This window comes from Fringilla coelebs (assembly GCF_963513975.1).
Source record: "Fringilla coelebs genome assembly, chromosome: 3".
NCBI classification, from domain to species: domain Eukaryota; kingdom Metazoa; phylum Chordata; class Aves; order Passeriformes; family Fringillidae; genus Fringilla; species Fringilla coelebs.
The window spans coordinates 106991947-107004186 of NC_140030.1; the positions used below are offsets into that span (position 1 = coordinate 106991947).

Below are 12240 nucleotides of genomic sequence, written 5' to 3' on the forward strand. Positions count from 1 at the left end.
CGCTTCCTCAGTCCAGAACAGTCCTTAAGAAAAGAAATGTTGCTTCCTGGAAGACAGCAGGGACTACAAGCATTAAAGTTTTAATGAATCCACTAAACCAAGCAGCATTATCCCTGGAAAGGTGAATAGTAGTATAATTTGGCCCACGTTGTTGCAATTTTTTTGTTTGCTTGGGTTTTGAAAATCATTTGCTGCGATACACTGAGAAACAGGAGACAAACAGAATTAACTCAGCCATTCTCCCAAGGTATTCTGCTTCTCTTTGCTGGATCTCTCTTTCATGTGCCGTATTTACTGCTTGGGTTCAAAGTTTTCCTCTTTGCTCTTTTTAATCATGCATCCCTTGGTTTGCTCGTCCTTGCACCTCCAGCCTTTGTTGTTTTCAGTCCTTAGTGATGATCTTTCAGTTAAGAGCTCACCAGAGTGTAGATCATGCTGAATGTAAAAGAAAGACACAATATGAAAGTATCCCTTTGAAGCATGCAGAGCACTTTGATTTCTATAACCCTTTGCTGTCTGTTCCTCAGGTCTGGCAGTAATGGCCTGTGCTTTCCTTTGCATTCCTTCTATCTCTCTAAGGCATCTTAATTATGGTGTATTCAAGATGGGTATCAAAAGGCACTCAAGAAATAACAAATTCATTATCGACATCCTACTGCACCACAAGCTGTGTTTGAGCTTTTTAAAGCTCAGTCTGATGTCTGGATTTGAACAGGAAAGAAACAAAACCATTTTGCTTTAGAGTGTGTTTGATCTTTCAAACTTCAACCAGCAACTCTCGGCAGGGCAGGCAAGGTTTTCCATGAAATTGCATTGTTTTGATTCCTTTGGAAAAAAACTCTGTGCACTAGAAGAAACATAAAATGCAGCCACCAGCTGGACTGAATCCATACATATTAAATGCAACTCTGAAAAGCAGAGAAAATAGTATATATTGCCACAGCTCCATTTCTGCTGCAATTCTAATTCTGCCAATACCCAGGAAAGCACTGAAAAAATGTCTGTAATTTATACTATTTTATCTAGCACCAGGCAGTGGATTTTGGATGGTGGCCATGTTTGAGATTGAAGGGCTCAGAGGAAGCTGCACAGCAGTAAAGTCTCAGGAGAGATGCTACACCACACTGCTGAGCTGACTTTGATCCCAACACAAAAACATGGAGCTAAAAAAATGCTTTTTCCCCCACAAACCTCAACAGCATTTAAAAGGAATACTGAGAAACAACAACGTGCAGCAGTGACTCCTGAAAATGTGGTGAACAGCAGAAAAGGTCAGACACCAACAACCAGAGGAGAAAAACACTTTTCTTCCACCAGCACACAAACCTGCCTTGAAGAGGGATGACTACATGCAAGACTGGCTTGAAGAGGCGATTCTAAGCAAATACATCACGGAGGAAGGAGTAGAAGAAAGACAGCTACACCATCACCTCCATTTAAAGGGTGTTAGAGTTTGTTGTTCAGTAGTTTTTAAGGTGTGATTACACTGGGATCCTGGCAAGGCCTTACCTTAAATGATCCTGACATATTTTTGCACTGGATATTTGTGCCTGTGCACAGAGGACATGTGATATGCAATTGTTGTGCATATCTCCATGAATATACTTTATTTAGGGGTTTGGATCATGCACAGGCTTTGCCCTGGCATGAAGGGGAGCCTGTAGGAATGACTAGGGGCACGGTGCATCCCATGTTCCCACCCAACATCTACCTACCCATTTATTTACCATCTTGAGTATCACTATACCAAAGGTATAGTATTTTTCTTATGATCCTCTTGAATCATAAAAAATGATAGTTTTATATTTGATGCAATGCCATTAGCACAACATTCACTATTTTACCCTCCTAGAAGATCATACAGAGAAGCAAAAGTTGTTTCCTTTGGTTGGTGCTGGGGCCTGGCTCAGGCCTTAGGTAAACACTAAATATTCTGTACTGAAGTGCCAGCAGTCAGCAGTAGTGCTTCCCTGAATCAACAGCAGAAGCAACCTTTTATGAGACTAAGGAAATTGTCCAGCTGGTTCTAGTCATTCCTAAATGCAATTCCAGACATGAAATGAAAAGCAGCTTAGTGAATTGCCAGACTTACCAGTAGAGATAGTAGAAGAAGGAAAGGAGGTAGAAGGCCAGCTTACACCAGGCCTCTTTCTGGCAGTAACTCAAGGTGTCTGCGTTCATGACTGCAGGCGGATCATAGGCCAGCTCTGAGCTGTCTGCTGGGCAACGAAAATACCTGAAAGAGCAGCAGGAGACACCTGCAATGACTCTGTAGTCATCTGTATTAAGTATGTGCAGACACACACCTGACTACTATCTTCCATGATGTAGCAGGAATTCCCCTTTCTTTCCCAAGTCTCTATTTCTAGACATTGTAAAAATCAGGGTGCTAGTCTAAGCACTCCTTCCTTACAGAACCAAGCAATTAATGAACGTGGATTTTCTGTGGTCTATTAATTCTTCAGATCAAAACATTTCCCCTTCCTACAGAGTTATTTCTGGCTTATCCACTCATAGCTTAGACATTGTGAGTGACAAGATATGGTGGTTTGTGATCACAGAGAAGAGGAAGGATTACAGGGCTTTCACTGCACCTACACAACTGATTTCAGACATGATGAAAGGTGACAGTCCCAACCAACTGGTAGCTAAGTTCCTCCAACTCTGAAAAGGAAAAAAGCCAATATGGAGTAATGTAGGAAGTGGCTGACCAATATTTTCTACATGTAGCACTGCTCAAGAATTTATCATCCAAATAATTTTCCTCAAAAAATATTTTTCTTCTTCCATAGGACAAATTTCTAATTATTCTCAGCAATGATTGAGTGTTTGAGAAAATCGTGACAGAAGAACTTCTTTGGCAAAAGAGCTTTTGTCTCAGTTAGTTTGCAGTAAAAAGCAAAAGCAAAACAACAAAAAAAACCTTAATGAACTGCTCTAAGATCAGCACGAATCAGAGGGAATATTGTTATTTCTGCTGCTTTGACAAAGTAAGCAGAAGACTGCTGATTTCTTACAGATGGATAGACAGATAGACAGGAGATATAAAAACACCAAGCAAGCAACCAGCAGCAAACTTTGAAAGATGTTCTCAAAATAACTTTGCCTTTCTCTCTTCCAATGTTAGTCTCATCCACTTACAATCTCTAACAAGATTGCAAGTTCTTTTATGGGCAACCACAGGTGGAATCTTGCTTAATTCTCTTTATTTGGATGAGGATATTACACAGTGTCTCCCCATGGTTCTGTGCAGAACTTTACACAATGAACCCAAACCTGCCTGTGGTTAAAGCAGCAGTAATTATGGAGTATCTATAGCAAGACATATGAAGAAGCATAGGAAAAAAAAATCAAATATTTTCTCCAAAGGTTAATATCATTACTTAGAATCTGACCATTTTCCCCTTGGAAAAAAAATTGGTTTTAGAAATTTTTTTATGGGTCTCATTGTCACACTAAGGGTTGTTAACCCTAGCAAAATAGCAGCATAAAACAGTTTCACTTTTATTGGAGCAGAACAATAGGGAGAAAAGCACTTGTAGCTCATTTCATTTAGCTTTCTGAGAACTATACTGGCACTCTAATTTCTGAATAATGCTCTTTATCATATGACTCTGCATTACCACCAAGCTTTTGCAGGAAGAAAAAAGTAAAAAAGCTACTGCTTTTTAGTTCCTGGTTGAGATGATGATTTTGACTTCTTTACAGAATTATTCTTCTGCTACCATTTTGACTTCTTTACAGAATTATTCTTCTGCTACCATATGTACCTTTGTAACACAAAGAGACCCCGACAGACAAAAATCATCTGTGCTTTTACAAACATTGTGAAAATGCAGAACTAGGGAAGTCTCCAGAATGACAACCACAAAAACTGATGTCTCTTGGTTATTTTCAGAAGCAACAGAAGGCTGATCCTCCACTAGAATGCAGAGGGAGATGCAGCAGCAGCTGCACTGCCTGTCTGGAAAACAACAGTAGGTCTTATGTGATCAACTCTGGAAGCCCCTCAGTGAATACAAACACAATTCAGAGGTCCAGAGTGGGAACACTCCCCAGTTCTTCATATGAGCAGTGTGAAGAAACAGCTCTTCATCTACTCCAATCCCTACTCCATGATTCTCTAAAAGAGGATTCTCTTGAAGAACAGAAATTCCCTACTGTACAGAAAGAAAACTGGAAAAAAAAATCAAAAAGCTGCCAAAAAAGATGAGACACAAAAATCTGTCAACCTTCCCAGGCTATTTCACAACTACAATGGAAAGGTTTTCTTGCAAGGGCTGAATAAAGAAGTCTAAGCTCTTTCAGATATGAACTGTCTTGCAACTCCCCATCTGTGAAGTATTTAGAGCTTCACCAAGTTCCACATTCAGATTCCAGCCTATTTCACTTCCATGTTTTCACTTGTGATGAGTGCATCCTGACACCCTTCAGAATATTCATCCAAGTAACTGAATGCCACATTGTATTATCATATGTTTTCCTTAGCCTTTCTAAATCATGAAAAAAAATTCCTTTTTCTCTGGAAAAATAAGTTTCAGTGGCTTATAGGCAAGAGCCTCTAGGCAAGAGATGCTCCTCTCCACTCCTACCACTGTCCTTCATTGTTCACACAACCTGCATGTGTGCTGAGCTGACAAGCAAGCCTAACAAGCAGTCAGCATATAAAAGAAGGGCTTACCTCCAGAAGTGATAAAAAAGCAAAGGAACATTTAACCCCAGTGTGAGCCACTCCTGGGCACATAAAAACATTATGCAGAAAAGACTGTGGATGGAGTACTCCGGCAGCACCAGCTAAAAGGAAAGGAACAGAAAGAACAGAAGTCAGTGAAACAAACATGTCTTTGATTTTAGTCACCTAGGTAGTTTTTCAGAGAACAAATCAACTCTGCAAGTCTTGCAAGTCTGCTGTGTGTCTGTCCCCAGACACACGTCAGCTGGCAGACAGCGTGGCTTTGAGCAAGGAGCACAGGACCCAGGGCCAGGTTTGTTAAGGTTCTACCCAAGTTTGTACTCCAAGGCCTTGTTGAGACAAATGGGACAAATCACTTAATGTCTCATCTGGTGTCCAGATCTATGTCAACAAAACATAAATTATATAAATGCCTCCCTCACAAAAGCACTTTGAGACTGAATGCCAGTAAAAGAGTTTTCAAATGAATGCCAGTAGAAGAGTTTTCAAAGAACAAAGTTTTATTACAGAAGCATTCAGAAAGGAAACAAAGCTATTCCTGAAGTTTTGCTCCTACACTGGAGGAGTGTCCTTGGAAAAACAAAGCACTGCTTCTACCATTTTGATATGTTATAAACACCATAAAGAGATCAAATCCATTACCAAGCCAGTCTTGCAAGCACAAACCCACTAAGACAGGAAACTCACTTCCTAAGAAAATCCATGCCTCCCTACACTCGTTGTTTCAGAACCATGACGATTCTTTCTATTAAAAGAGAAAATGAGTGGGCAGCTGGCAGAAGCAGAAATGTATGTGATGTTGATTCAGAGTAGTTATTTCAAAAGGCACTTTGCTTTCTTCACTGCTTTCTCATTTCTTAGCTGTCTTTCTTCTCTTGTTTTCTCTCCATGTCTTTTCTCAGAAATCCCTGCTTCTTTTCTTCAAGTCACAGAAAAGATTAATTTCCAGCAGTGCATATTTCTCAAAGCTCATACACAACTCATCTGCATCCACTGCTTCATCTTGGAGATGCATCAACCAAAATTAAATCTCAAAAGGCATTTGGGGGCTTTTTTGATGACAATTCATTATCATATGTCAAATAATTAAAGTGAGCCCTATTTTTTTTTTTTTAAAACAAGGTAAAATTTACTACACAGCTTCTTCAAATACCTGCTCCCATACAGCTGTGCTGCAAAGAATTCCATCATCTTGGCTCTAGGAGTCTTTCCACCCCACATGGAATATACTGTTTTAATGCATTTCACTTCAGCACTTGAAGAAGTTAACAGATTTGGGTATCTCTGTGACTGTGCCTTCAACTTAAACATTCTCAAGGGCTTATTTTATGTGGATGAGAAATCATAATACAATTATATACTTCAGATTCCAGATGGTACTTATTTATCACTGCTGGATCTTTGGTTTTGTTTTTTTTTTTCAGTTTGAGAATGTGATTTACAACATGACTATAACCTTTCCTCAAGGAATGATTCATCTTCATAACAAATTGTAGACAAGAAAGGTCTTCATGATGTACATCTGCCCACTGAACATCACAACACTCAAAAGTGTATTATATTCATTTTCACATATTTGATTGCTGGTTCCAACACAACACACAAACTTAGCTAGACTGCAATCCTGGTGCCTGATCAGTGGGCTGGCTGGTAATAACAGGGAAGGAAACCCACGGTGAATATTTATGCAGAGCTTGAAAAACAAACCAAAAATCTGCAGTGAAATTAGAAAGGAAACAAAGGAAGCTGAGGACTCTCAGAAGTAGGCTCACTTTCCAGTCACAATTTCTGGTGTAAATTAAATCTATCTATACTTTTGGTAGAACAGCAAATGGGCCATTTGTGTCTCTTTAACCTTTTCTTGGAGTGGTATTTTCCTGTAGACATAAATAAGAAGGGATCACTGCTAATCACTGTTTCTGGAGAGAATACATGCAAAGAAGCAAACAAAGCCCAGCCTGCAAAGCCAGTTACATTCAGCTGAGGTACTTCAGAGACAAAAATCTAAAAGGAGGTGAGAGACTTGGAAGCATAAAGTATAGAAAGGCACTAACAGCAAGGCTTATGAGGTCAAGTAAGTAGCTAAAATAAAACACTGCCTCAGTTCTTGGCTGTAAGAATCATCCTGCAATTTGACACTATATCCTTTGAAAACAATGAGAACTTGAAATCAACTTTAGCAAACATGGGATTCAGCTCCTGGAGGGAAGAAAGCTGGCTGAGAAACAAGCAGTAGTCAATCCTTGTAGTTCCTGCTGAGGTACTCAACTGCAAAGCAACTTCAGTGATACAGATAACTGCAACAGGAACCAAACCAACGTCTTTAATTCATTCCTGTGAGAGCATAGGAAGCTGTCAGATGGTAAACATGTTAGGATATAAATAGTACACTTCTATTTTGAACCAGGAACATCCTGATTCAAATAACGACCTCTGCTTTCTGACACAGCTCAAGATAAAGCTTGTGATGGTTATGAAACATGGAGGAGAAGGAGAAACTGGCGTAGCAGCAAAACTCTTAAGGGAGGCAACTTGGTCGCTTTGAGTCCCAAGCTCAAATGGCACTACAAATTTACCACCAGAAATTTTATTTCCCTGCTGATATTTCACTGTGGACAACCACAGGAAAGCCTGAAAGGAAGTCAGCTTCTAGATTTTTAAAAAAATGCTGCTAATCAGAAATGCCTTTTGCTACAACATAAGCAAGGGAAGAAGAAACCACTGTAACTTTGTTTGTTTTGTTCTGATATAACTGTATAGTTAAGTACATGTCCACATCAGTAAACCCTCATTCACAATTTATCATTCACATTTAAAATGTTAAACCTTAGGTGGGTATCATGCTCATTATCATCTCACCACAAGAATTTATTCTCATATGAGGCAGTACACACACACTGCACATGCAGATTGATCCTTCTTTAACTCCACAGAAAATAAAGCAGGCTTTGCTATGGATAGCCACCTAGGTTGGGCTGAACTAAAGAGCAGGAAAACAGACACTGGATTTAAGCACCTATCAGCAGCTTCTTTCTGTTTATAGGAATACAAAGACCTCTTTAGATAAGCTCAGTCCCAAATAAAGTTATTCTGTTTCCCATTTCCTAAATCTGTTCTGTTGGTCTTATACAAAAGAGAAACTGTATTTTTTTGTCTGAATCTTTCCTCCTTATTCTGTTTATTACAGATGGATGCCTCCTTCTCAAATGTAATTTTGATTTTACAGGACACTGTATAATTTTTACATGGAATGACTCTTACAGTTTGTCTCACCAGTGAACAGGGCCCATAAAATACCTCATAGAAAACAGAACTGGGAAGATATTAGGAAGATATTATAGCAGGAATAGTAATATTTCTTCATCAGTGCTATTAAATTCTCACAGTTAGAAAATCAATTGCAACAACTGAATTCCACTCTTAAGCCACGGAAATGTCAGGATTCTTCTTTCCAGCACTTTGCTTAGACCAATGCTCCTGAATGCTACACACTAATAATAATAATTCTCACAGAATTGCTGTTCCTTCCCCAAAACACCCAAGAGTCTACATCAGTCTCCATCTGTGCCTGTCAACCTCCACACTGCAACTACAGATTTTACACTGTACCCAGAAATTGCCAGCCATTACACACTCTACCCTACCACAGCTTCTGAGAGTCTTCATTTCACTGTTAGAGGCTGAAACAACTTCCCCTCTTAATGCCTGCCTTCCCCTCCTACAGATGGCAGGAAAATCCTGCAGAGAAGTGGGGGCTGAATCTCCTTCTGGTGATTACCCCACTGCAAACAAGTTGCTCACCTTAAAACCCCAGGAGCCCCTTTCCATCCACCTGAAAGCAGGAGAAAACTGAAAGCATCATGCCTGTGTGGAATCACAGGCCCCAGATGAGGTCTGATCTAAGTGCACACTGCTTTACTGCAGTGCTTATTGCTGCTGCATCTGCCTGCACTAGAGGATGGCTGCAGCTTGTCACCATGGGGTTCATTTGCTGCTTTTTCCACCTCATCCCTCAAAAAAGCAGACAGAATCAGTCCTCATCAATAGCAGGGGAAAGAGGGGGTGGAGGTGTACCCAAGGTTTTCAGGACACAGGAGTTATTTCAATAACACTTTAAAGCCCATCCCTACAGAGCCTGCCAGAGCTAACCTGGGTTACTGGGGAGTGTCAGCTGAGTTAAAGACACTGTGAGATCAAAGGGAGATTATTTAATGACTCCGAAATTCCCCTAACTGAACAGCACAGACCGGAAAAATCAGAAGTGGAGTGCAAGAAAGGGAAAGAAAGAAAGCAAAACCACACAAAAAATAGTAGCAGCATGTGCCTTAGCCCAGACTGTGTGTGTATGAGGAATGTACATACTCTGAAACAAATCATCTGTTTCCTCCTGCTGGTGCACAAATCAAAGAAGAAGGGTCAACTATGTGTTATTTAAATACACAGACCATACATCTTAATAATTCCAACAGTTTTAAACATACTGTTTGCTCTGATCAAACAGATGAAACACTAAATTTTACTCTTGAAATACGAGAAGTTTTCCCACTTTTCTAGTGTATCTTTCTAATCTACTTTAAATGATTTGGGTTACTTGACTTTCACAACCTCTTCTGAAAGGCTGCCCTAGAGCCCAATACAATGCTGTCACAGTAAATATGCTAAGGTTTTCTGTCCAAATATTCAGGTCCAATTTATTTCAATTCTCCTGTTAAAATCCACACTTGCCTGTGTCTCCACAGACTGTTTGCTAGTTGCTAATTCAGTAGCATCAAATTGTTATAACACAAACACGTAACAAAACCACTTTAAGTAGTTCAAAACCATGTTATGCAAACGTCTAGAAGTATTTAGCAGTTTGGTAGGTAGATTTGTGCATGGAGTTCAGAAGAAAATGCCTGAGAAATGGATTCCAGATCATCAAAAGGACAACATGCAGCTGAACCTACTAAATTCATATATGCAGCTTTATATTTTATCTGGGGGAGAGGAGCAGCACACACATGCAAGACTTAATGTTACAAACAAAATGCAGAGAACAAATTTAAAAAAAAAAGGGATATAACATCTGTGTTTTCACCCCTCCACTCACTGCTCGGGATCACAATGAAACAAAGTAGCAAAAAGCCAGTGCTTTGTGAGGGTAATTTAATTATTCTAAAGAGCTATTGGAATTTCTTTAAACATTTCTCTTAAGTGAATGTGAACATAAGTCACTCCACAGCACAAATATCAGACAATGAAATGAGTAACACAAAGAGCCTAATTACTATTCTCACTCCATATCCATCTGTGACACAGTACAAGATCTAATATTAAAATACAGGATTTCTGGATGCTCTTTCCATCTCAGCTACTAAACACATTTATATTTAGACCTATCATTTCACTTCTCATTGTCTCTTTCTTCTGCAACATGGGGATAATTATATTCAATTCTATATATTCCACTGGAGCTAGTTTATGACTGGAATATTTAAGCTTTTTCTTAAGACCAGTAATAACTTTAACAGGAGTGAGAGACCAGAATCAGGTCTTTACAGGACACTCATCAGGAGTATCCATAAATATTTTGGTATTGCAGAGCCCCTGGAAGGTCATAGCAGCCAACAGGTAAAAAGGTTATGAAACGGATTAAAAAAAGACTGAAAGGTCTGCAGGGCACCAACACAATCCAAGAAGTGCCCCATCCTTGGCAGGCACGTCATTAGGGCAGATGTGCTGTGATCTTACAAGTGCATCTCCTCTGCAAATGTTCTTTTCCACTCAGCAGGGATCAGGAGACATCTTTATGACCTTCCTTTTTCCAACGCTAATTCCGAACCAGCGACAGAAGCTGGGTTAGCAACCCCGGAGTGCCAACTCCTCTAATTTCCACAGCGCTGGCAGAAAACAGGGTAATAAACCTCTCCTTGCCCTACCTCACTTGGGTATTTCAGGCACAAGCAGCCAGGACACCCCGCAGCTGGGCTGCTCCGAGAGCTCCTGCTGCCTTTGTCGGCTCCCCCAAAACCAGGGAGAACGGCAATTAGCGCGGCAGCTGCTCGTTAGGAGCTACAAAACCAACCCCCAGCTCACAGGCAGGGCTATGAATGCACAAACCTCAGGGATGATCAAAATGAAGTTCAGCCATCTGCAGGGCTCAGGAAGGGCCCTCAGGCCTTCTCCTGGGGGTCTGCCCAAGACTGACACTTCCATAAATGCTGAAAACGAAGCGTTGGCTAAAGGGCTGTTTCCGCGTCGGGTGTGTGAAGACTGGCAGTCTGAGGAAGCAGATTTGGTGCAGTGCAGAAGTGGCAAAGACATTTCCCTCCCTGGCACTACAACAGCTTTATAGAAAACACCAGCAATGAGATGCAAGGCAGGACATTTAACTCTCAGCAGAAAAAACTGCATCCATAAACAGGTATGGAGTGAAATCATTGTGCTGTACACTCAGGAATTATACTGCTTTTTGTAATTGCACTGTGGCTTTGTAGGGTGTGAGCCCAACTTAAAGCCACACTGAACATTCTGCCAAACATAACAGTGACCTCTGGTTTAACTTCCTTCGTTTTATTAAAATGCAAATACTTACTTTATTGCATACTGAATTAGAGCAAATACAGGCCATTAGCAAGTCAAATTCTGCCAATATTTCAACACAGCTCTGAAGAACAGATGCATAAATCGCATCACCCCAAGTGGCTGAGAAGTACACTGCTCTCAGGAGCACAGCACAGACAACATTACTCATCCAAATTTTTGCTGCATCTTCAGCTTATTCCACTGTTACTTGTGACGTTCTCCCACTGCAAGGACTTATGTTTACAAACTCTCCAGAACAGGACTGGGAGAAGCTGAATTGTAGAGCAAGAGGTCATCAGTTACACAGTGACACTTTGTTTGGCACTTTGGTTATTGACTAAACACTTAGAGATGAGATTAGCAGCAAAATATAGTCAGTTAAGCTGAAATAGTTTCATACAGAAATATTTTCATGAGTAATAACACTGTGAATATCTCTCTTTAAAAGATATTCCAGTTTTCATCAGGCATCACTCTGGCAAATCCTACTTCCCCCCCAGAGTAGAAGAAGAATAAGGACCAAAGTGTGGCTGAGTCACAAGTTTGAACTCTTCACTCTTGCAATAGTTTCCCTAACTTCTCCCATTACAAGCTCCCCCTGCTAAGAGCACCTGGCAGACACAGCAGGATCTATCTTCTCATTATCCCTAGGTAAGCACACAGACATCCTTAGGCAATTATTGCTAAAAATAACAATTGTTAGTTCTAACTTTTCAAAAGTGCTGAATTCAGGAACTTGTAAAATTGACTAAAAATAGTGTTGGCACAATTCACTTAATCAATGAGTGTCAGTAGTGAATGAATTGCCTGCCAGAAATACTACACTTCCTCTCAGTTCTTTAGTCCTATTTTAAGGGCTTTCTTTCCAGATATGATACTGTATCCAAAGAAAGGACAAAAGGGATTATAGTCAGTATTTTTACTGCAATAGTAATACTTTTTTTAGTAAATATGAATGCAACCTCTTTAAAAATAAACAGAAA

At 40.1% G+C, this 12240-nt stretch overlaps 1 protein-coding gene across 2 annotated transcripts in view; it reads right to left on the reverse strand.

Moving 5' to 3' along the window:
• Window positions 1-407: 407 nt before the first annotated feature.
• The window catches only part of CNIH3 (cornichon family AMPA receptor auxiliary protein 3), a gene marked incomplete at both ends in the record, with an annotated part of 44265 nt that continues 32432 nt past the window's right edge, over window positions 408-12240 (reverse strand). For both annotated transcript variants that reach the window (XM_084203047.1, XM_084203046.1), the window contains 3 exons: window positions 408-435; window positions 2093-2236; window positions 4682-4794. In XM_084203047.1, coding sequence (XP_084059173.1) covers window positions 408-435; window positions 2093-2236; window positions 4682-4794 — 285 coding nt within the window. The remainder of the gene's footprint in view (window positions 436-2092; window positions 2237-4681; window positions 4795-12240) is intronic.